We start from the raw sequence: 26,400 nt of genomic DNA, 5'->3' as shown, positions 1-26,400 counted from the left end.
ATTCCACGTGCCAAATGCAGTCCGCACCTGGAGAGTTAAGGTTATGGCAGGTTCTGAGTGAAATAAATAAATAAATAAATAACTGGGGTTGTTAAATATGAGTACCAGGTGGGTATTGATTTCTGAGTTGTTTGTACCACTTTTGTCCTTATGTAAACCGTAAAACAAGCTGGCTGCTGACCAGAACCTACAGCTGTGGAGAAGAGACTTCTTTGTACGTGTACCAGAAAACAAAGAATTATGATAGGTTTAAAGTCTGTTCTAGTTTTGTACATGAAAGGGACGATAAAATTCTGATGTCAGAGACCTGGGGCCAAAACTGCTGCCATATATCTAGCTAGCTGGGGCTATAAAGATGGCATGCATTCCTAAGGATTGTCTAAGTTTTAAAAAATAGCCAGTTAACTTTTAAAATGATAATTCACTTTCATATCTCACACGCTGCTGTCTTTATTCTTTCCAGTGTCTGAACACTTCCTCTCTTCCTATGATATTGACTGCAGTTTGGAAACCAAGAAGGAAGTGGTCCAGTGCATGGGCTCCTTCCAGGATGGGGTGGCTGAGAAATGTGTTGATTATTTCCAAAGATTCCGACGTTCTACCCATGTGACGCCCAAATCATACCTCTCCTTTATTCGGGGCTATAAGTTCATTTATGGAGAAAAGCTTGTGGAAGTGCAAACTCTGGCCAACAGGTAGGGATGAAGATCAAATATAAAGTTATTTTAAAGCAGTGATTCTCAACTAGGGGCACATTTGCTCTAAGTGGACATTTTGCAATGACTGGAGACACTTTTGTTTGCTATAATTAGGGTTGAGGGGCTAAGGGGTCTAACGGCATCACAAGAGTTAGAGGTCAGGGATGCTGCTAAACATCCTGACAGTGCACAGCACAGTCTTCCATCACGAAGAGCCATCCAGCTGCAGATACCGATAGTGCTGAGGTTAAGAAACATTCTCAAGTGCGTTCAAAGGATTATTCCATAGTTGCGAGGGGCTTTATTCTCACCCAACAGGATTAAGTGTTGCTGAGTTTTCATGTGGCCCAACACTTTCTATAATTTTGAGTGACAATGATAGAAATAGTGGGCTGAGAAGGAAGCTGAGAATACAGACATCCTCTCCTCTGTCCTCTCATCTCTCTGGTCCCACCCTTTCTGAGTGTCTGGGATAGAAGAGGTTGCTTGACGCTTATGTGCTGTGCATAGTAAATATCCTACTTCACTGAAATTTGTTCCACATTTCTCTGCTCTGCCCAGCTCTTTTCTGAACACTTGTATCTTCTGCCTGAAGATGGCCAGAATCAGCCAGGGTGGTTATGGAAGGGACCTCTGGGTGGGTGACTGAACTAAATGCCTCCAAGGGCTCCAGTCTTTAAGATCACATTATTTCAGGGTCAGGCAGGCAGCTGGTCCCTTCAGGAGGCTGTTCTGATGGCTTTAAATTTTTTTTTTCTTGATACCAAGTCTTTCTTCTTTTAACTTCATTGGTGTCTTTAAAAAAAACAGAAGTTATTTATTTCCTTCGCTCCGTGATAGGGCTTCAAGCATTTGCAGTCTATTGTCATAATAGCTAAAAGGTCATTCAGCATGTCTCCTGCGTGAAATAGAATCTGGACACCATTGTTCCTTACGGCATGCAGCGTCCTTAGCAGATTCACTCTTTCCACGCCCGGTCTATGCAAACATACAAGTGTCTTCAGTCGGGAATCAAGCCTGGAGGTTTACCGTTTTTTGCCAAGCCTTCTTGGGTTTGCTATTGTAGGTGCATCAGTCTTCAAATATGACCATTACTGTCTGTATCAGTAGACCGGGACCCGGAAAATGTGGCCAAGAACCACACATTTTAACACTGCCTGCTTGGATTTTCCATCAGAATGAATACCGGATTGGAAAAGCTAAAAGAAGCCTCTGAGTCTGTTGCAGCCCTGAGCAGAGAACTGGCAGTGAAAGAAAAGGAGCTCCAAGTGGCCAATGATAAAGCCGACACGGTGGGTGGGCGTTCACGTGTGGACCACATTTTCTTTTGAATTCCCAGTTCATACATGTTAATGCTGTGTGCTCCTTCACTCAGAACCATGGAAGTATATGTTTTTTATTTCCATCAGAATGCAATTTTCTTAACTCTATGTATGAAACATCGTGTAAGTGGACAAAATCAACAACTCGAGCAAAATGTGCATGTCCAAACTGGGTCTTTGGTGATTTTTGAGGAGGTTTTCTTGTTTGTTTGTTTTGTGTTGAATTAGGTCTTAAAAGAAGTGATGATGAAAGCACAGGCTGCCGAAAAGGTCAAGGCCGAGGTACAGAAGGTGAAGGACAAGGCCCAGGCCATTGTCGACAGCATCTCTAAAGATAAAGCCATTGCTGAGGAAAAGCTGGAAGCAGCCAAACCAGCGTTAGAAGAAGCAGAGGCAGCCTTACAGGTACATCTGTGTGGTGTAACAGATGCCAGCTTTCAGGGCCTGGGAGGGGGACTAAGGCAGAAATGGTTAGTCACATCCAGGAAGTGTTCCAGCACTTCAGACCAGAGCTCTCTCCCCTGGAGTGATTTCAGTCACATGTTCTGCTTGGAGATGTTTGCTTTTTTATTTTTTTTGAATATTGCACTTAATGCTTCACATCTCATCTTCCTCACTCATGAGTAGTGAGCAGTGTCAGAGGAATGGTGGTTCAGTGTCCTGGGTTCTCAGTTTAACTCTGTCACCAGTAAGCTCTGTGACATTGGGAAAGTCACACAAAATTTCTAAAATAACATTTTTTTCACTCATTCATTGAGGACATTGGATTAAGTCTGTAAGATACAATATTCTCTGAGTATTTCTATGAATTACCCAAGTAGAGGACTACTGATCTAATGTAGCTCATGAACATCAGAGTTGGACCAGGCTTCCGACACCGTTATCCAATGTGGTTGTGTGGCAATAGCAGAAATGATGAAATTAGAAGGGAGGTTGCATTCTGAGAAAATATGAGATGGGCTGCACCTTAAAGGGCTGGTCCTTCTTTGAGGACCCAGTTTGAGATTTTTTTGGACTCAAGTTAAGATGCTTTTACTTTAGTCTTACTCCTCCACTGCCTTGTTATTGGTTCTTGGCCTAGAAAGTGGCTGGAGAAATGGAACGCTGCTGATCTGTCCACTGCCAATTCAAGTTATACAATTGTCATTGAACACGCATCATTACTTGATAATGAAATTAATAATAATAACAACAACAATGACAATAATAATAATAAATTTTGGTGAGTTTTAGTTTATTTGGGGACCTTACTGAGAACTATAGCCCAGAAGACAGTCTCTTAATAGCTCTGAGGAACTGGGGAGGAGCCAGTATTTATGGATTTTTTGACTGGGAAATATATGTAGTTAGGCATGCATCTTGGTAAAAGATTGCTGCTAATCATAATAAATGGGGGTCAGGAGGGTACAGCTCCGTGGTAGAGTGCGTGCTTAGCATGTATGAGGTTCTGAGTTCAATCCCCAGTACCTCTGTTAAAATTAAATAAACAAATAAACCTAATTACCCACCCCCACAAAGGAACCAACCCAATGAGAAACAGATTATATGATTCCATTTATGAAACGGATGAAAAGAGGTTAAACTAATCTCTGTTATTAGAAGTCAGGGTAATGGGCGCAGCGAGGTAGACAGCGATTGGAAGGGAACGTGGAGGGGTCGGGAGTGCAGCTAACCTTCTGGTTTTGATCTGGGTGTTGACTGTACAAATGCGTTCACTGTGAAAATTCTGTGAGCTGTATACTCGTGGTGTGTGCATTTCTGTATGTATATTGTACTTCAACAAATAGTTTTTAGAAACTATACTTATATCCTGTATTTCACCTATCAGATTGGCAAAAATTCGAAATTTGACACCATACTTCATGGGAAAGCTACAGGGAAATAGACGCTCTCATACACTGCCGGAGAGGGCGTGGAAGCTCTGCACCCTCCACGCCAATGTTTTTAAATTATTAATCTTTTTACCACTTTCTCAGCACACTGCCTGAAACACTTCTGAATCTTTTTGATCCAAGTTAAGTCTTGAAGCTTTCTGAGTCAATATACAACATATGAATTTCTGCTCTTTTGAGACAATGAAGATATTGCCTTCTCTTTTATCTCTGCAACTTTTCACGCTACTCTTATATGTGTTATATCTTTCCTCATTGTTTCTCCATTCCTCCTTGCACTGGCTAAGCTGTCCTCTTTAATCCTAGAAGTCCTCCAGGGTCTTTAGTCTCTCAGATTGGTGGGTACCTCATTTCTACCCCCACCACTTTTTAAAAACCAATTTATGAAGGTATGATTGACATATGAAAAGCTGGACATATTTAATATATATAACTTGGTGAGTTTGGTGATAAGTGTTCACCTATGAAGGCCATAGATATGTCCATCACCTCCCAAAGTTTCCTCCTTCTCCTTTTATTGTTATTATTATTACTATTTTTTTCTGTGGTAAGAACACTTAACACAAGCTCTACCTTCTTAACAAATTTTAATTATACAATGAAGTATTGTTAACTATAGGCACTATGCTGTATAGTAGATCTTTAGAATTTATTTATCTTGCATAACTAAAACTTTGTGCCCTTTGACCATCACCTCCCCACTTCCTCCTTCCCCCTAGCCCCTGGCAACCACCACTCTCCTCCCTGTGTCTATGAGTCTATTTTAGATTCCATATATAAATGAGATCATGCAATATTTGTCTTTATTTGTCTGACTTATTTCATTTAGCATCATGGCGGATCCACCATGTTGTTGCAAATTGCAATTTCCATTTTTTGAGGCTGAATGATATTCTATTGTATGTAGACATCACATTTTCTTTATCCATTCGTCTATCAGTGGACTTTTAGGTTGCTTCCCTATCTTGGCCACTGTGAGTAATGCTGCAGGGAACATGGCGGTGCAGGTATCTCTTCAAGATCCTGATCCTTATCCTCCCCTGCCCCTTTTAAGACACTGGCTTCACAGAGAGTCTCTGATCAGCAGAAAGTCTCTGATCAACAGAGAAAACAGTGACAGTGTAAAGAAACTTCTACACCTTTATTGGACACATGTCACCTAACAACATCATAGGAATAGAGCACATGGCATCTCAGGTCTTAAAGGCCTACATTTTACCAAGATTTGAAAAGCTTGGCATCTATCTTGACATTATGAAACATTTTCCGGTATCCTCTTAATTTTGCACTCTCTACCACTAAAATATTCAGCATTATGTAATCATCAATGCAGAAATGTGTGGAAACAGGAATACGATGATGGGGCATGTGAGGGAGGTTTTCAATAATTTCCTTCATGTTCTGTCTCCATTTTATTGCCTCTTTGTGAGCTTTTGAAATCTGCTACTTCCAATTTATACTGAGGAAATTTCCAGGTGCATCTAAACTCTAACATTTTGGCATCAGGCTACATAAATCTAAACAACAAATAAGATAACAGCAAAGAATGTCTCTTCCTATCTTAATGCTAATCTGACTAGACACAAAAATATATATATATAATAGTCATACTGCTTTGCCTGAAGGAAAAATAGGAATCTAATACTTAGTTGAAATAGGTTGAATTTCATATATATTCCTCCCCTCATCTCCTTTTTCGTGGCTACCTAACTTAATTGAGCCCAATTCTGTTTGAAAACTCCCCCTTTTAAAACTGAAGTGAAATAAGCATGTCCAGCTCTTTTATATCACTTCACTTTGACCCTGCTTCTCTGTCGGCAACGATATTTCTCATCTCAAATAAAGATCTGTCTGCCATTTCCAGTTCTTTAGCACAAATTCTCCTTCACGTCCAGCTGTCTGGATTTCACAAAGGCAAGTGTATGTACTTATATTCCTAATTACCACGTTCTGTGATTTTCCCTCTTTTTTTTTTTTTTTTTTTCCAGTCCTCAGAGAAAAGGTCATTACCTTTGATGAGAAGGTTGTTGGGTACCTTCCTTTGGCAGGAGGAATGTAAATGCAAATAAGATGGAAGGTTTTCAAGACCTAGAAGGGATGCATGTGCACGATGTCTTAGAAACAGGACAGTTGCAGATGCTTCTTTTTAATATTTTTCCAATTCCATAAAGAGTGTAAGTGATAGAACAGTTATTATCAACCACAGTGGGTCTAGGTAACTATTAGATAATTTACTCTGTAAGAATCTCTGTACTAGAAATGGAACAGAACTCTTCTAAGAGCTTAGTGAAATTCCTGTGGCTCAAGATCCATCATTTAAAGGTCGATTCCCCACTAAGAAACCTCTAATTATTCAATCTGGCAGCCTCTAGGCTACTCACTAGTGTCAGTCCGCGGTGACAGGTCTTGAGAGAGAAAGAGGCAGATTCTCGACCCACGTATCTAATGAGTGAAAAAGCACTGCAAATCCTGGAGTTTTCCTGACTTGGAATCCCTGGAATCTACTTAAGTGCTGAAGATTCTTTTCCTTTCAGGTGACAGCTTTTTTTCTGACACTAAGTGGTCTGTACAATTTTAGAGAAGACACAGCTCCTTATCTTCTCACCAACATGTCTCTCACTGTCTCTCCTCTCGCTGTCAGCTGGAACTGTAAAAATCTGAACTTTGGTGGGGCATGTGTTTCTTTGGGATTAAATATACATCTAGCCCCCATGACTGCACCAAACTTAAAGATGCTTGCTTTCCTCTGTTGAAGTATAATTGATTTGCAATGCTGTGTTAGTTTCAGGTGTATAGCAAAGTGATTCAATTATACAAAGCCTCAGTAAATTTAAGAAAAATGAAATTGTATCAAGCATCTTTTCCGACCACAGCACTATGCGATTAGAAACCAACTCCAAAGTTTCTTTTGTCTGCAGTTTCTTGTCTGAGATTGAATGATAACCTTTTCTCCTCCCCCAGACCATCAAGCCTTCAGACATCGCCACTGTCCGCACGCTGGGCCGACCCCCTCATCTCATCATGAGGATCATGGATTGTGTGTTGCTGCTGTTTCAAAGGAAAGTCAATGCTGTGAAAATTGATCTTGAAAAAAGCTGTACAATTCCTTCCTGGCAGGAATCTTTAAAACTGATGACGGCAGGAAACTTTCTACAGAATTTACAGGTTGGTAGTTTAGTAATGATGGGCTAAGAGGGGACTCAGATTTCATAAGAGTATCTGGGTCCTTTAATTGAATATGCTTCTAAAAATAATTTACCCTACATGCGTATTTTTACTTATTAAGTTTTTTCATCTTTACTGGGGTATAATTGATAAATAAAAATTGTATATATTTAAGGTATACAACTTGATGTTTTGATATATGTTTGCACTGTGAAATAATCACTACAATCCATCCATTAAATCCAATGAACAGCCAGTTAAATGTCTATCACCTCACATGGTTACCATTTTTTCTTTGTTTTTCCTTTTTGTGGTGAGAACACTTAAGGTCTACCCTCCTAGCTAATTTCAAGTATGCAATACAATATTGTTAATTATACTCACATTGCTGTATATTAGGTCCCCATTATTTGTTCATCTTGCATAACTGATACTTTGTACTCCTGACCAATGTCTTCCCCTTTCCTTCTCCTCCCCCTCATCCCAGGCTACCCCCATTCTACTCTCTGTTTCTATGAGTTTGAGTATTTTAGATTCCACATATAAGTGAGATCATGCAGTATTTGTCTTTCTCTGTCTGACTTATTTCACATAGCATAATAGCCTCCAGGTCCATCCATGTTGTCATAAGTGGCAGAATTTCCTTCTTTTTTAAGCCTGAGTAATATTCTCTGTACATATTTTAAACATGTATGTATTTTTTCAGAGTAGAATTTTCTCCTTTAAATATGAGGTCTTGTAAGCATTAGAGTTTTTCCTGACAGATTTTAGGTGTATTAAAGCATCATCAGTGACATATTTTAGTAAAAGTTAAAAAAATTAAGGAACCAAAATGTGTGCGTATATTGTATGTACAAATACATGCGTATATTTATATTTTGCAAGTCTCAATAGTAAATTTTTGAGTATTGATTTGCATCTTTTAAATTTTATGAGATATAATTTACATATGATAAAATGCACAAATTTTAAGTGTAGAGATGAATGAATATTTACATATTCATTAATGAACCTATTAATGAACACTGACATCAAGATTTGCACTTCCAGACCCCAGAAATCTCTAGTATCCCAACACATAATCTCCCCTAAAATAACCATTATTCTGACCTTTATCCTGAAAATTAGTTTTGCCTGTTTTGAAATTTACATATAAGACATCATGTCATAAAAATCTTTTGTTTTGACCTCTTTTATTCAGCATGTCTGTGAGATTCCTTCTTATTGTTGCACAGGACAGTAGTTCATTCTTTTTTCATTGCTATATAGCTTTTCAATCTATGAGTAATGCAGTAGTATGTGACAGCTATTTAGCAACTAGTTCTCTGGGGAGAAAAAAGAAAAAGCTCTGACTTGGAGTGTTTGCCAATTTTCATGGTATAAATATCCCCACAGTGGCTGATTTCAGACTACTAGAATGCTGTTGCCGAATGTAGAATTGAGAAGTGGTACGTAGTAGGATGCTGTTATAAGATATTTCTGCCATATAAATGTAAATGATCTCAAAAACGTAGATAGTAAAATGCAGTAATTAGAAAGTGGCAAATTTTCCTGTACATTATTTTTGTTTAAAATAACGCTTATTTAATTGTAAGTTTATGTAATTTAATTGTTAATAATGGCTGTGTTTAGCAACCAGTTTGCGAAGTTTCAGAAAATTGAACAATCATTTCTCATGAGCTTATATGAGTCAGCACCAGTGTGAACTGCTGTAATTTGCTTTAATGTGTTTGTGCATTGTACTGTTGATGGATTTTTGAGTTGTTACTAGTTTGGGGCTATTAGAAATAAAGCTACGGTGAATACTGGTCATTTAGTGGGCATATTTGCATTTCTATTGGCTCTGTACTCAGGAGTGGAATATCTGGGTCTTAGGTTATACATTTAATGAGCCTGAGTAGATAGTGCCAGAGAGTTTTCACAAGTTGTCGTATCGGTTTCCACACCCACCGACAGTGTATAAGTTGCTCCACATCTTGACCATTTTCTACTTTTAGCTCTTCTGAGGGGTTTGTAGTAGTGTTTCATTACTGTGGGCTTAGTTTGCATTTTCCTAATAACTAATGATGTTGAGAATCTTTTCATCAGCTTATGAGCCCCTTGGGAATTCTTTTGTTGAGTGCCTGTCCAGGTCTCTTGTCCATTTAAATTATTTATTACTTTGTAGAATTTCTTTATATATAAAAATGAGTAATTTGTCATTTATATGTTTGCAAATATTTTCTCCCTCTTTTTGCTTTAGTTGTTCATTCCATTAATAATGTCTTTTGATAAGCAAATGTTCTTGAGTTTAGTATGGTCCAGTTTATCACTATATTCCTTAATAGTGCCTTCTGTGTTCTGTTTAGGAAATCTTTGCCCATCTCTAAGGCAGAATAAATGCTTCTGTGTTTTCTTCTAGAAATTTTATTGTTTTAGCTTTCATATTTGGATCTTGAGACAATGAATTGGCAACACCCACCCAACTTCCTAGCGCTATCTGTCATTCAGTTTTAAATTCACCATTGCCCATGTGGATGCTATGGCCAGAGCATCTTGTGAAGCCCCTTAGAGCAGCTACAACAAGAAGTTTATGAAACCAGTAGGCCATACAGATTTGTCTCAGATAACTAAAATATGAGACTCCAGGACACAGGTGCCACCATGAAGGAATAATGCTATCTGAGTGGAGAAGAGGTGGTGATTCATCTGATTGTGAGAGTGTGGAGTGTCAGTGGTGACGGCAGGATCAGGGTGGGGGGGGTGGCTCAAAAAGTGTTCACTGAAAAATGTGACAGTGGAATTGTACTTGCCTTATATATACCTGGTACAGAGCCACTGCTCTTAGGAGCTACCTTGCTAGTTGCCTTTTGTCACCACCACCCTTCTATGCTCCCAGGTATTTTTCTGGCTTCACTATTTTTTAAATCTCATAAGAGAAACTTGCATTAAATGAGAACTGAACGAGAGTATATTTCACTCTATGTATGTAGTGAAGGCTTTTTTCTCTGAATTATTTAGGTGCTAAACTTCTTTCTACTTGGAAAACATTTAATCACCCTCATTTAGATGATCAAACACCACTTTTAAAAGGTCCAATTTTATTGTTTGGTCAGTCTTCTCTTTTGATGCTGGAAGGTATTCTTAATCTGTTTCTGCTACTATTTTTATTTTTTATTATTTTTTGAAAGTTTAGTGTTCCTTTAATAATTTCAATAGTGAAAATTCACAGGAGAGAAAAACTATCATTTTGAATTTATTTCAAGCATTTGAAAATGTTATCCCTCCAGAAGAGAACAGTTCTCTCATAATCTTGATAGTTCTATGATTAAAAATGAATTCATCACCCTCAAGACCTCATGTCCAACTTATTTTATAATCCTCACATTTTAGGTAAGTTTACTAGAACCTCTGTCTGCATGTATTAAGCAAGCATTTGGTTGATGCTAAATATATATGCTTTATATATTTGCTTTATACATAATGCTAAATGTATGTATGTTTATATGTGTCGAAATATATATGACTTTTGTCTAATATTTTGAAATATTGACAAAATAAGATGTCATTCATTCATTCTTATTTTTTAATGGTTTCAATGGCATTGTGAGCATATGGCAAGAAGTATTCTGACTTTGTTTTACTCCATTTTTCCATAGCAATTCCCAAAAGACACGATCAATGAAGAAGTGATAGAATTTCTGAATCCCTACTTTGAAATGGCAGACTACAACATCGAGACAGCTAAACGTGTGTGTGGGAACGTCGCAGGTCTTTGTTCCTGGACCAAGGCCATGGCTTCCTTCTTTTCTATAAACAGAGAGGTGTTGCCTCTGAAGGTAAGCCTCCTTGGGGGAGCTGCTTGATGTGTGCCGGCCGGGGGTCTCTAGGTCACCTGGGCTTCTCTTTTCATTCAGCACCGGGGCCTTCAGCTTCTGCTGTTACACCCAAGTCCACAGGGAGAGCTGGTGATAAGCCAGGCACAGGATGTTTCTCCTCTGTGATTCTCCTCCAGTCGGAATTGCATGAGCCTTAAGCATAAACTCCCTACAAAGATCCTAAGTCCATTGTGAGGCTGCTGGACAATTTTTTTCCCCCACTGTCAACTTGAAAAAAAGAAACATAGAAAACTGTAGCATAGGATCCACCAATAATGTCTAAGATCTCCTGCTGGGGAATCCAGGGAAGGAGGCAGGTTGACACACAGTTGCTGGTGGCTGATCTTGACTGTAGGGAGATCCTCCTTTGTCCCTCAGGAAAGGAATTGAGTATCATTGGATATTTAATGTAATTTGAGAATATGTCAGTGTTGCCCTTTAAATTGTTACATTTCTAAGCTTCACATGTGTCCACATCCTTCCACCATTCAGTGACACTCAGTCTTTAGCAGCTGGAGAGGCAAGTACGTGTTTTGAAAATGAAACCCTGATGCCTCAAAAATCACACCTTATGGCTTAGATGATTATTTTGCTTTTGTATGAGTCCACTCTCTCAACCATCAATTAAAGTCCATTTACACTTCTAAACCCTTGGAACTTAATAGTCATGCTAAAAATAATCAAGAATAGAAAGAATTTAGGGCTAGAGTTACAGGTCCCATTTTATTTTCTCATGGTTACCGTAGCAGGGCCGTGTATTCAGTTGTGGAGGCCCTTGGGGTCCTAGAGCAACTCAAAAGAGAGGAGACTCACTTGGCTCAGAGATTTTTAGAGCAAATAACTGATGTCATGCTGTCTGACATGATGGATTTTGGGACCATTGAAGACTCCAGCCTAGCTCACAATTGCACATTCTGATATTGACTGAATTATAACCACCACATGCAATGAAAAGGATGGGCATCCTTTGCAAATTTTTCCGGGCAAGCTTATATAAGTGTCTTTAAAGGAATTATGCAGAATTCACAGTGGGGAGTATTTACTTTGTAGAAGTAACTTTAAGTAAAATGAGCTGAAATCAGTACAAAATAATGGATGTTCTGACAAGTCTTATGTAAGGACAAAGATACCTCCTCCCCTGTGTTCAGTATGTTTCAGGCTCCGCCCAGTCCCAGGACAACCTAGCTTTTACCGTGGGAAGTGGAGAGAGCACCATCAGGAGGGGAATCTTCTACTCGTGGCTGGAAGTATGCTTCTCTTCTGAGAAGCCTGTCCAGGGCGTGCCTTCCTGTGTTCTTGGGAGCATCCAGCATCTGGGAACGTTCAGTTTGTCAGGTCCCTCCTATTGGCAGTCAGAAAAATAAACGTACTTACATGGATGCTACACGTTCCCTGCGTAGGGATAAGCAGAGGGCAACGCTAGTGCAGGTTATCATTGGGAAATTCTGCTCAGTGTATTAGGAAACACAGGCCAAGGCCTCTAACTTCACTTATTCCTGGAGGGACTTCACTTACAATCTCCCACTTCCCAAGTAAAGAGAGGTTAAGGACACACCTTAAACCCAGTCAGAACCTCTCCTATGCTAGTTAGTCATGGAGACAGTGAGGGGGCGGTTCTCTGTCATCTTACAATTCCTACAGAAGGGCCAAGTGACTTCTGGAAGTGAATAAACTTAAATATTAATTGCAAGAGTAACAATTTAGATTCTATTCAGTTTCATTCTACTGAGACTTCTTCTTGGAAACTCTGTGAAAACCAGTAAATATCAGTTCATATAAACGGAATGTTACAGGAGTGGAGCTTTAAATATTGAATACAGTTAATAACAATGACAATATTATTTATCAAATTTGTTATATGCCAGGTCCCAGACTTGGGATTTCACATATGTTATCGTATTTAACACACACACACATACACACACACACACACACACAAATCCTAGGATGTAGTTTTTCAATATCTTAATGGAGATACTGAAGCTCACAGAGTTTAAGTAATTTTAAAAGATTCCTCCAGCTCCTAAGGTGAGCAGTTGGACTTTAAAGATTTTATGCTTTTCTGTTGGTAACTTTTGAGAGCTTCATTTAAAATTAGTATTTTTTTTTCCTGAGTAAAGTCCTAGAAAATATTCAAAATCTTTGGGGCTGTGATAGTTTGACTCAGCGGGTCACCTTAGTAAGTTGACGCAGTGGCCTTGCTTTCCTTCTCTGTTTGAGCCAAGGCAACAGATGCTGCTTGGAGCAAATGTTCCAGGAGACAGATTCTTCGTAATCTGTCATTTTTAAGCCACTCTTTTGCTGTCATCAGTTCTAGTCAGTTCCGGAACTCTGATTTTCCTTTCAAGAATTATTCTGCCAAAATTTGGGAACCTGAGATTATCAGATAGGAAAAAATTTATCTCTAAAGAATATTTTTAAGATAAATCTTTTTGTCTCAAACACTTCAGAAAAAATATGGCTCTAGTAGTGGGTCTCCCTATTAAAGTCAATTTTAACGTTTTTTTGTTTTTTCTTTTTCTTTTTTTTAAAACATCTTTTATTGAGTTATAGTCATTTTACAATGTTATTTCAAATTCCAGTGTAGAGCACAATTTTTCAGTTATACATGAACATACATATATTCATTGTCTCATTTTTTTTCACTGTGAGCTACCACAAGATCTTGTATATATTTCCCTGTGCTGTACAGTATAATCTTGTTTATCTATTCTACATATGCCTGTCAGTATCTACAAATTTTGAACTCTCAGTATATCCCTTCCCACCCACCTTCCCCTTGGCAACCACAAGTTTGTATTCTATGTTCTTGAGCCTGTTTCTGCTTTGTATTTATGTTCTTTTTTTAGATTCCACATATGAGCAATCTCATATGGTATTTTTCTTTCTCTTTCTGACTTACTTCACTTAGAATGACATTCTCCAGGAGCATCCAGTTTGCTGCAAATGGCGTTATGTTGTTGGTTTTTATGGCTGACTAGTATTCCGTTGTATAAATATACCACAGCTTCTTTATCCAGTCATCTGTTGATGGACATTTAGGCTGTTTCCATGTCTTGGCTATTGTAAATAGTGCTGCTATGAACATTGGAGTGCAGGTGTCTTTTTGAAGTAGGGTTCCTCCTGGGTATATGCCCAGGAGTGGGATTCCTGGGTCAAATGGTAAGTCTATTCCTAGTCTTTTGAGGAATCTCCATACTGTTTTCCACAGTGGCTGCACTAAACTGCATTCCCACCAGCAGTGTAGGAGGGTTAATTTTAACATTTTAAAGACTTGAACAGGGAGAACTATGATTTCAAAATTTTTTTTCAAAAGGATTTAAATTCCTGCCAGCATGGACTATTTTCTACACTCTATCTTTTTCCAATATTACTTTTATGCCTTTTGAGTCTAATTTAGTAGCTTCCTTAAAATGAATGTTTTTATCTGGTCACAGCTCAAGTATTAATTCTTTTCTGGAAGGCAAGCAATATATGAAAATTACAAGAGTGACATCCAGATCACAACTACCCACAAAACCTGCATCTTTAAATTCAGTGATTAATTCTGTTTCATCCTTTGTTTTAACAGCCTCATCAACACTGATGGGTCCTGCTAGGCAGATGGTTCTAAATACTCAGTTTTTTTCCCCCTACAACTCAATATTACAATGTTCTGCAATTTGCCTTATGCATTTAATATTATAATGTTCTGATCTAGAGACAGGCAAACTCTGGCCCACAGGCCAAATCTAAGCCACCACCTGTATTTGTATGGCTCATGAAATTTTAAAATAAGTGCCTAAGCAATAGTCTTCATTTTGCCTCTTGGCCCCCAAAGACTAATATATTTACTATCTGACACTTGATGGAAACATTTTGCTAACTTCTATTCTAATGAATTATAATTTTCTGCTCACATATATTTATGTCAAGTTCCCATTAAGATTTGCTGCAGCCTTATGGAAAATAGTATAGAGATTCCTCAAAAAACTAAGCATAGACTTACAATATGATCCAGTAAGCCCACTCCTGGGCATATATCTGGAGGGAACTATTTTTTGAAAAGATACAGTACCCCAGTGTTCATTGTGGCATTATTTACAATAGCCAAGACATGGAAACAACCTCAATGTCCATTGGCAGATGACTGGATAAAGAAGCTGTGGTATATTTATACAATGGAATACTATTCAGCCACAAAAAAGAATAAAATAATGCCATTTGCAGCAACATGGATAGATCTGGAGATTGTTTTTCTAAGTGAAGTAAGCCAGAAAGAGAAAGAAAAATACCATATAATATGACTTATATGTGGACTCTAAAAAAAAAACCAAATGAACTTATTTACAAAACAGAAACAGACTCACAGGTGTAGAAAACAAACATGATTACCAGGAAGGGAAGCGGGTCAGGAGGGATAAATTGGGAATTAGAGATTTGCAGATACTAACTACTCTATATGAAATAGATAAACAACTAGTTTATACTGTGTAGCACAGGGAACTATATTCAATATCTTGTAGTAACCTATAATAAAAAAGATTATGTATAATTGAAACACTATGCTGTGCACCAGAAATTGACACAACATTGTAAACTGACTATACTTCAATTAAAAAAGAAAAGATTTGGTCTTAACTTAATGCAATTGGGGAAGACTCCAGGGGTGGAGCAGAGGAAAGGTATAACACGTGACCTTGCTGAGTTCTCAGACTCTAACCTGCCGATGTTTGGTCTGTTGCCCATCCCTTCACCTTGTGTGTGTCCCGTGCAGGCCAACCTGGTGGTGCAGGAGAATCGCTACTTGCTGGCCATGCAGGATCTGCAGAAGGCCCAGGCCGAGCTGGACGACAAGCAAGCAGAGCTGGATGTGGTGCAGGCCGAGTATGAGCAGGCCATGACCGAAAAGCAGGTGGCTGTCCTCCGGCACCAGAGGGACTGTCCCACGCCCAACAAATGTCACGTATTTTTCATTAAGAAAACAAAATCTGGCTGTGCACCCTCCTGCCCCCAATGTGTTGGAGTGAACTTGACCTTTCGTCCTTTGGTTGCTTCTTCCCCCTCCATGAGGCTCCAGGAGAGTCCAGCAGCTTATGGAATACAGGGTGGCAGGGGAAGGGTCTCGAGTCTATAGTGCATAGTCATCACTGGTCACCTCACCACCCAGGCTTGTGCAGTTCTCAGAGGAGTGTGTGTCTTGCTGCTCTGTGCACAGGGCAGTGCCTTTGGGTGGGGCCCACTTCCTTAGGGACTCTGGACAGCTAGTCACCCTCTGGGATGCTAGGAGAGAGAGGGCTGGAGCCCTATTCACAGAAACCAAGGATTTCTGCACACTCCTCCAGCCAGGCTCGGAGGGAAAGTCTGCATGTCTTTCCTGTGCTTTCAGACCTTTGTTCCTTTCCCTCCCATTTCCCAGTCCCCCAAAGGGAGATTCCCAAAAGCAAAAGCCAGGAGGGGAGGAGCTGGCCATTTTTTCATTTGGCCACATGGGAGTGGGGATGCAGAATTTAGGGGAAATAACTTAATATTAAAAGTATCTTTCAGATGAAAAATTTGTTTTAAAGGTAGGCAGAAATAAGCGATGTGGTCTCATTGTTCCCAACTGGCCTCTTCCTTCTTGGGGAGAAGCAAGCAAACAAACATGGCTGGTGTAGGTTTGCACGTGCACTTTTCAGCTGGGCTTTCGAGTTTTCTGCATTAAGTCTAGTGGGACAGAGAACAGAGTAGATAGACTAGAACAAACCGGAACAAGTATCTTGCTTCTGAAAAACACTGCCTTGTGTTGTTATTACAAACGCAGTTCATGTCCCTTATAGAAAATACACATAAGTAACCCTGGAGATGAAGACTAAAAATATTTTGCTCTTTTTCATTTCATATCTGCACACCTGCCTGCTTTCCATATATTAAAAGTCCATGTAAAACTCTGACAGATAATTCAGTGCATACTGCTTTATAAATTGAATTTTTAATTTAAGGATTTTTTTCTTCATTATAAACATTTCTATAAGATATTTTTAATGGCTTCAGAGTATTCTCGTTCACAATATACCATAACCTATGTAAATAATCCTCCGTTATTAGACATTTATCATATGCATGCTATATATGTAAAATATTACATGAATATATATAAATATTATACATGAATTTCCAGTGGCTGGTCCCAGAGTCACTTTATCCATATCCATTATAACTTCATAAGTATGCATTTTTACAAGTAGACTTAGTAGCTGTCTCTTAAACATAGAGAAATAGAACCATTTGTTTTTAAGAACAAAACTCCAAGGTCAGTGGTGTGTGGAGGTCGGGTTAAAGGCTTTTATTGACGGGGGAACAGCAGGGAGGGACCTGCTGAGTCAGCGTGGCTGGAATTTGTGAATGAACTTCAGGATTCACAACCTGAAGAAAATCTGAAGTTTCACCTGAAGTGAAAGGAGATGTGGCGTTAGACAAAGCAATAATGATGCTAGAACTTTAACAGGAGAAATATGCCTCATTTTAAAGTCGGAATGTGGATTCCTTTTCATCCTGTTGTGCTATATGGTATCAGCACGTATGCTTGTATTTTATTTCTAATTTTTCTTGGTAGGGAAGTCATAAATGATGCAAATTTCCATTACTTCTCAGTTTATTAACATCTGGGGAGGGTCTGCCCAAGGGCAGAGGGCCCCTCATGAGGAATCCATCCATGTTCCATAGACAGGGCGTAAGAGACAAGCTGAGCTGACACACGGAAATGGAATCGGATGCTTCCTGTGAAATAAATGGCTCCCATGTCTTAGAAAGGCAGATAACATCTAATGTTTTAAAATTATGGTTTTTTAGCCTGACGCTATATTTATCTGAACAAAGTTTTCTTCTGCTTCTGGCTGTTTTTAGACCTTGCTTGAAGATGCAGAGAGGTGCAGACATAAGATGCAGGCGGCTTCTGCACTGATTGGGGGGTTGGCAGGAGAAAAAGAAAGGTGGACGGAGCAAAGTAAAGAGTTTGCTGCACAAACCAAAAGACTTGTAGGTATGTAGATTCCTTTATGAATGAGATCTTGTGTTGACTGTGAGAGGGAGTGAACAAACTTAAGCTTTAATCATCTGGCCAATTAATAATACCTGCTCTGAGCCTGGCTGTAAATACGAATTTTCTTATAAGAATCACTCAAGCTTAATCAAGGCAACAAGCAAAATTTCAGCCAAAGAATATAACCTCCCTCAATTATAGAAAGGACTTATATGGTTAACACCAGGGTATGGACATTTACGTTTAAAGGCTCTCTAATGTTGGAAAAAAATTGAACTATACTAAAGATAACCAACCTAATAACACTAGGATTTGGCTGTGTGTCTTATGAACAATGTCTGTGTAACATCTTCCTTAAAGGTAAGGGTTGGTACTAAGTCAGATGACCTGGGGATACACTGAGCTGCACCTAGTGGAAGTTTTTGGCTTTAATTCTTATTTATGACCTTACTAACACTGCTAACTGCATCATTTGTATTTTGCCTGTTTTACAAAATCGTTGTTTCTTGCATTATCAAATGCATGACTGAGTCTCTGATAAAATAATGACGAGGCAACTTGAAACAGTAGATCAGGTATATACTTCTGTATGAGACCAATGATTGTGGTAGTGCGACTCTAGATATGGAAAGAAGCAACAAGGGGGACTGTTTTCCTGGATCATGATAGATGAGTAAGACAGATGATCCAGAGAATTTCTGAGTATCAACAGGGCCTGATCCCTGTTAACACTTTTGAGAGGCACGTCAGCAAAATCTTCTGTCTGATCTAGGAGTGAGCCTTCCCAGCACCTTGGGATAAAATTGGTCGTGATTTTTCTCCCAAAATATGGTCGAATTTAGGACCAAGGGGGAGCATTGTGAACGAAAAATACTGCCAACTATATCAGTAAACAAAGGATGCTGAAGCCATTAAGTCATCAGCGGGTGCCTCCACCCCCTTGTGAAGACAAGCCTGCAGCCCGGCCCCTGCAGCCACTCACAATGGTGCACCCTGAGGGGACTCAGAATAAGAAAGGACAGGACACTGGCCCTAGATAGCTAGGTGCTTGTCAAAGGAATGAATTCAATGAGCCCAAATGTTTTCTCCCTCCCATACATAGAAAGGCACTAAATTCTGTAACTTGAGATGCCTGGTTTTCTTCAGTTAACAAGTAATCTTTTAATGTTCTGACTACCTGGTCTTTGTGGTAAAGCTCCTGTATATCCTAGCTCCTCCCCTACCTCTTCTGAACAGTCCCTCAGAGCGACCTGGGAGGCTGTCATCCCAGGCTTGAAGGGGTTTGAATCCTCAGAAACGTCCGCCGAATAAAACATAACTCTCAACTTTTTGGTTGTGCGTTTGTTTCAGTCAACATTAGCAATCAAACCAAGACTCGATTATTTCAGATTCTTCTGTGTGTGTGTGTCCAGCTATTTCAGCAGGGCGAGTGTTGGTCTGGCATCTCGGCAACTCTTATTAGATGTGTTAATGACCTTGAAAGCTCTTATCAGGTCACTTTTGAATTCTCCTAGGAGTGAATGGTCATGTTGATTAAGGTCGCTTTGAATGAAGGCTCTGTCTTCTGAGGCTTTGCATCCCTTAAACTTGGAAGTCACCCCCTCACATCCCGCAAGAGTCAAAATAATCCAGTGCTTATGTGCTAGCAGCTATTACTCGGCGGACAGTTTGCAGTCTGTTTAACAGTGAACTGAACTACGGCTTATTTGCGACACAGCCACGTGTGGTTACAATTTGGTTTCTGAAATTTAGTTTGAAAGAATAGTTGTCTTTTTTTTTTTTCATTTTTAATACTCTGCACAATGACAAGGCTGAGTAAAAAGTATTTCAGTGGTGTTTTGTTTTCTGTCTTAGGGGATGTGTTGTTGGCTACAGCTTTTCTATCTTATTCTGGTCCATTTAACCAAGAATTTCGCAATCTGCTGTTAAACGACTGGCAGAAGGAAATGAAAGCCCGCGAAATTCCATTTGGAGATAATCTAAATCTCAATGAGATGTTGATTGATGCTCCTACAATTAGCGAATGGAACCTCCAAGGCCTGCCAAACGATGACCTGTCCATTCAGAATGGAATTATTGTCACAAAGGCATCTCGCTATCCTTTGTTAATCGATCCACAGACTCAAGGCAAGATCTGGATTAAAAATAAAGAAAGCCGAAATGAACTCCAGGTAATCTGTGTTGGAGTATATTTATGTTACTAATCCATTTTAGTGCCCCAGATCAATGAGTATCTGAGGATAAGGAAATATTTGATATTTAGAAAGAATCTTAAATGTTACTATCTAGATATTAATGTTTGGAAACAATTTCTAAAAAAATTGCATCATTTGCATTTGTGTTGGTCTTTCCTAATGCCATCTTTTAAAGGTTTCAGACTCCAGTTAGGACCTGAGGATCTCCTTGATAAACAGACCAGAGCAGGGTTGTATCACCCCAAGTGAGCAGCACTTTATAAGGACAATTCACCATTCATTATTCCATTATTGTTTGTCACAAGCGTGGTGTTGGTGAGGAAAAGGCAGTGTTGCCACCTAGAGCCTTTATGTGCTTCCCTGTTAGAGGGAGTGATGGTTCGCCAAGGGAGAGAATGCAAACAGTTTACGCTTTCTGTACCATTTCACCAAGTATGGTTCCAAGTAAGGTTCTCTGAAAATCTCAGTATTTGTCTCCTGGTGTAGAATGCTAAGGCACCATTTTCTGTCAGTTGTCTTGTGATCCTGTCTGTCAAGAGCACCTCTTTGGTCCTATTTCTAGGTCACATCTCTAAATCACAAGTACTTCAGAAACCACCTGGAAGACAGTCTTTCTCTTGGAAGGCCCTTGCTTATTGAAGATGTTGGGGAGGAACTAGATCCAGCCCTGGATAATGTTTTGGAGAGAAACTTCATTAAGACCGGGTCCACCTTTAAGGTAGGTTAAGCCAGTAGAGAACAACGTGCAGAGTGATTACCCTGGGACCAGCTAAATGTGGCACAGATGACGGCTTCTCAACAGGCAGCAACTCAAATCTGAGTCAGTGGCAAGAGGCATTTGCTTTTCTCTTCCACACTTCCTGAGTTGGGATTAAAGACTTCAACAGTTGTCCTTTTAGAAATGTCTACTTCACTTGTGTAATAAAGTCTGACTCCATTTTGATGTTTGACCACGGGCAGTTTTCAAGCCTCATCATGCCCCTCTCCCCTCCATCCCCAGTCTTGGCAAGATGATAAGAAAACCTGGATCCTTTCTCCTTTGATACTTGTGGGAAATTCAAACCATGCAACCCCTGTTCACGCCCATGTGTGGGAATCCTCATCCCAGCCCAATCCACTAACCACTGTTAAAAACCTAAAATAGCTGCCCTTCTGTACTCTCTCAAGCAATTTTTCAGAGCTGCTTAGGACCTAATATCCCCCGAGAAGCTCCTGTGAGTAATAAACCTTTTCGTTCTCTCTTGATGCGTATGTGACATCATCAGTCTTGACTTCTGAACCAAGTTATGGGTGGGGTATCCATCTCACTCTGCAATATGATCATTGCAATTTTGGTGGTAAGTTCTATCTTGATTGTATGGTGTATATTGAGCTTCCTCCCTTCCTTCTGTCCTCGTGGCTTGAAGCCCTGTGAATGCCTAATGACCATTTCTTCTTTAGTATACAAATGATCTCCAGGTACATAGCCGTTTAAAGGAATACTGGATCCTATACAGAAAGGACTTGGTGAGATATCTCTATTTTATTACTTTTAACTTTCTTTTTCACAAAAAAGGTGAAAGTCAGTGACAAAGAGGTAGATGTGATGGATGGCTTCAGACTCTACATCACCACCAAGTTGCCTAATCCAGCCTACACCCCTGAAATAAGTGCACGAACGTCCATCATCGACTTCACTGTCACCATGAAAGGTCTGGAAGACCAGTTACTGGGGAGAGTCATTCTCACGGAGAAGCAGGTGAGTGAAGTATGGCCACCCCCTTTTCTGCATCGTGTTGTGATTCTTTCACTGATGAAAATAATATAGTAAAGGTGGTAACAGGATTGAGTTCTCCCCTTTAATTCCTATATTTTTTCCATTATATATTTCCAAGTGTCTTGGATAACCACTAACCAATTATCTACCCAGTAGGTTTCATCTGCATCTCATAAATCACATAAATCATTAATTGGTTTTATATAGAGGAATGATGTAACTCTGACACTATTATTCTCATTTTCAGCCTCATTGTTCTGGTTTTATATTACTTTATTTTTCTGAAGTTTGTTCTATTAGTAGCTCTAGTCACCTGTTGACTTTTAGCTTTCTAGCACACGGTTAGGTTTTTCTTTCGTTTGATTCATTACTATGCTTTTGGAATATAAAAATGACAACTTAAAACATTGTACTCAGGTGACACAGCATTGCCAATTCTGATTTGTTATCTCAGAGAGAGCTCTGTGCAGGAAGCTTGTGAAGCCAGATTTCACTCTGCACTTGTGGAAGCTACTGGCTTAATTATGCTCTAAGCATAACTCCATGTCTGTTTTCTCTCCCTGAAAAATGTCCAATAATTTATAAACTTCCTTGTTCTAAGTCAGCATCTCTCTAGGGAACATTTGAGTCTTAAGGAAAAAAATCTAGAGGATTTTAATAGAACTGCTTTGGGGATACTGCATGAACTCTGAGTGGCTATTGATTTTTTTTCCTGGGCTCAATAGCAATGAGGAGGTTACTTTACTTTATGCCCCCCTTCTACACTGACCTAGAGATTTATTTAGGTTAAAACTACTGGCCCAAATCTTTGGACTCTGTCCCTCCCAGTGTTGTTACCTTTTCTGTAGGTCATACCGTGCTTGCTTTTCTGAGCTCTTCCTTATGTTTCTTTCTCTCTCTCTCCTTCCCCTCTTCCTTTTTTGAATCATCTCTTTTTATTTTTAAATTTATTGTACATAAATCACAGAGTTATACACTTGGAAGTTGACTAAGAGTATTTAATCCAGCTTCATAAATTCACATGGTTGGTGACCTCAGTGTGGCAGGGACGGATGCTGGAGTTCCCACCACAGACTGGCTATCGAAGTAGTCCCAGCCTTCCAGATATGTGCTGGTTTGTTTTTGGAGGGTCAGTCGAGGTGGTTGAGGAAGTTTAGCCCTGCCACACCCTTTCTTCAGGAAGGACTGGGATTCTTGATCAACAGCAAGTCATGGTAAGATGGGGAATCCCTCAGAATCTTCGGGGCAGCGTCCATCCCTCATCTCTCAGGCTCTGCTTTCCCTCTGGTGGTGGCTTCAGGGAGATAAGGGACTTTGATGGCAGTTTGAATAATATCCTTGCCCTTGGTTTTCTTTCTGTTCAGCTGAGATGAATACAGTCTCTTTGGAAAAAATAATTTGGCCTCCCAGAGTTTTGGTTGCCACAAAACAAAACAACAGGTCCGGGACTGAGCCGTAACTGTTGCAGCAGAGGTTAAAGATGGACTGAGGAGCTCTCTGAGCTCCTTTGAAAAGATTTTGAACAGCCTTGAAAAGCCAGTGTGGATCCCAGGCCAGACCTTTTTTTTTTAATATCCTAGCAAACTTGAGTGTCTTGAGAAATTTTAAAATTACCATCGTTTTATTATCAGACTTCATTCCAGACTCACAGTAAATAATTCTTAGCAAAGTGTGGGCAGAGTGACATGATACTCTCTTAGAGTAACAGAGGGTCATCCTGCCCGGAATCGTGTTATAATACAACATGTAACCTGCGTTTTCTTTTCTCCAAATCAAAGACTCACGCAAAAGGTGAGCTGCTGGATGTCAGTTTGATGGTTTTACGTAGTATTCTTCCTGCCAGCAGATTTTCTGTTTTGGAGCATCTGTTCTGCCCACCATACTCCCGAATCAGCCCACAGTGAGGAATCTTTTCAGCCTGGGTGGTGGCAAGTGAGTCTGAGTTGATCTCTGGTGCTTTCAGGGCATTTCTGATCATCTGGTGACTTGGTTGGAAAGAGCCTATGTCTTTGCCTATGGACTCAGATATGGAAACAAATTTTTTTTTTAAGTCCAAATTGTTCCCTTGACTTCCGTGACAATGCAGTCTCTCTGACCGTGATTACTTCTTAGGTGACTGTAAATATAAACTATCAACATAAAATGTCATTGGGTGAAGTCGGGGCTATTGGAAGCTAGGAAGAACCCACAGATGGGAGGCTGATATTGGAAAGCATCTAAGAAACTCCCCAAAAGTGGGGCTGACGTAAGTGGTGAACATCCTGTCAGGATGAGTTACGCCTTCACCGCTCTGTTGATTCTTCTGGTGAAAGGCGGCTTAGAACAGTAAATTAGGATGCAAGGGAAAGGCTGCTCTCCTCTGGAGTTCATAAATTCACCAGCCGCCCAGTGTCCTGGGAATCCAGGCAGTGAGGAGCCTCCTTGTCACACAGGATCTGGTCTCATGAATGCTCAGCTGTACAGCCTGCTGGACCCTCCGATTTGTTTGCTTCAGAAACAAATGGAAACCTCAGAGCATACGAATGCAAGGACGGCAGATCTTCAGCTGGCTTTATACTTTTCTGTGTGCTTCAAGGCAGTCATTTTAAATGCCTGGGCTGTTGCCAAGTTCACATCAAGGTCATATTCAGTTGTTGACTTGATGTACCTGGGAGTAGATTTAGACAGCCTGCTGTTGTCACCCGAAGGGTGTGTGGTGAGACCGTTTTAAACAGGCAGCAAACCAGTGGCCCTTCAGAAACTTTCCTTTAAAGAAACCCAGTCTCTTAGGGTCACTCTCACTTTGATCCTAGAGAACAAGACAGAATCTCAAAGAGAGCTATGTACTATTAGGGAAAAAATACTAATATTGACTAATAGCTACTGGTCACAGAATACAAGGCCTCAAGTCTCATCATTGTTCAGAATTTTGGTTGAGTGAACAGATGTGTGATTTATTTCCTTTGGAGCTGGAAGGACCTGTACTCGGTGGAACTGACATGGGAAGTAATTTAGTAAGACACCAAACAGGCATTGTTATCACCGGCTCACTGGTGGTGGAGGAAAAAAAAAATGTTTCTGAGTTTTGTTGTTTAATCTTTCTATTTTAATTAAGGTAAAGAAGAGAAAGAATCTTCAGGAATGAAAGCCTGGCTGATAATTTTAAAATGAGAGCTCTGGAAGGCTGTCATCTGCTTTAAAAATGATGAAGTTTATGTGCACAAAGAATTTTAGTTTTTGTTTGTACCTTCATGAGCCACTTAATTTTGATCATTTAATTAATTAGTAGTACATTTCATGAAATTTTATGGAATCACTGCTGCATTTTCTTACTCAGTTCGGCGATACTTTGCACATTATCACAGTTCTGTAAAATTTTTATGTTTTAGCCTTAGTATATACAATCCATAGCACAAATGTTTACTGTTCCGTGTGTGTGTGTGTATTGAGATACTCCCTTTTGTGGGCAAAATGCTTATAGACAAAGTTATTTTGATTAATTTTGTCTCTTAATTTCTTAATATTAATTTAGAAAAGAATGATCCTATATATTATGGAGCTAAAGTTGTAATTCAACAGAAATGTGTTTAAATCAGTTATACAAATGAAAATATGCCGAAAACTTTACTCCAAACTAGGTTTTCCATTTTAAAATCTCAAATAAAAAGCAAATAGCAATTTTTCTGTTTTCTTTCAGAGATCACTTTCTTTGTCCCGTAACTGTTGTCCTATTCTAGGGTCTGGCTGCTGGTGTACTATTTAATAGTTTGTTTTCATAATCCAAAATATTATCTTAAGTTGTAGTATTTACTTTAGAGTATATTATTTCATCAGTTTCAAACTATGGGGGAAATTTACTTCTTAGCCTTATTTTAATCCTTTGGGAATATACGCGTTACATTTATTGAAAGTTTTATTTAATTAGTGTTGTTAACAATGATATTAAATTGACCACAATCATCTCAATAATATTCAAGCTTTTACTTATTATCTTTAAAATCAGAAATGGAATAATTTGCACCTTATTGTATGCATCACTGATAACTGTTCATTTTACTAATAATGGTTTTCATAAGCAACGTGGAGGCACGATTTTAGTCTCAGTCCCATAGCTCTCAGCGAGAGATGAGATTGGAAATACAGGTTGTAACAGGTTTTACAAACTATGTTGAAAATTTTGGACCTTTCCAAATAGTTAAGGGAGATCCCTCAGTGACTGGGAGCAGAAAAGGGGGTGATGGCAGAGCAAAGGGTCTGCGGGGAGACCAGTTATGATTAAAGAAGTAATTAAAGACTACATTAGGGCAATTGCTGTGTAATTGGAACAGATGGAGAGAAGAAAGATGATTATGTTGGAAGGCTCAATAAGACTTGGTGCAGTTTTGGGATTTGACAGCCCATGGTCTTGTTTCCAGCAGACATGAAAGCATGTGCAAGATTAGAAGGTTCTCCTTTTTTAAAAATTCCTTTTCAGCTACTTCATTGTGCTTTTATGATGATATGTGAAATTCTAAAGTATGATTTATTTTGTGCCAA

The 26,400-nt window shown here is 39.4% G+C and overlaps 1 protein-coding gene across 1 annotated transcript in view; it reads left to right on the top strand.

Moving 5' to 3' along the window:
* The window catches only part of DNAH5 (dynein axonemal heavy chain 5), a 193,974-nt gene that overhangs the window by 130,393 nt on the left and 37,181 nt on the right, over positions 1–26,400 (top strand). Inside the window, exons 56-65 of the mRNA XM_074353814.1 lie at positions 464–695; positions 1,876–1,990; positions 2,249–2,425; positions 6,874–7,077; positions 10,716–10,895; positions 15,691–15,828; positions 17,799–17,934; positions 19,789–20,105; positions 20,692–20,847; positions 21,685–21,867. Coding sequence (XP_074209915.1) covers positions 464–695; positions 1,876–1,990; positions 2,249–2,425; positions 6,874–7,077; positions 10,716–10,895; positions 15,691–15,828; positions 17,799–17,934; positions 19,789–20,105; positions 20,692–20,847; positions 21,685–21,867 — 1,838 coding nt within the window. The remainder of the gene's footprint in view (positions 1–463; positions 696–1,875; positions 1,991–2,248; positions 2,426–6,873; positions 7,078–10,715; positions 10,896–15,690; positions 15,829–17,798; positions 17,935–19,788; positions 20,106–20,691; positions 20,848–21,684; positions 21,868–26,400) is intronic.

This window comes from Camelus bactrianus, chromosome 3 (genome assembly GCF_048773025.1).
Source record: "Camelus bactrianus isolate YW-2024 breed Bactrian camel chromosome 3, ASM4877302v1, whole genome shotgun sequence".
In the NCBI taxonomy this organism is placed as follows: Eukaryota; Metazoa; Chordata; class Mammalia; order Artiodactyla; family Camelidae; genus Camelus; species Camelus bactrianus.
The sequence above is the reverse complement of the archived record's forward strand: the minus strand, read 5'-3'. Positions and strand labels throughout refer to the sequence as shown.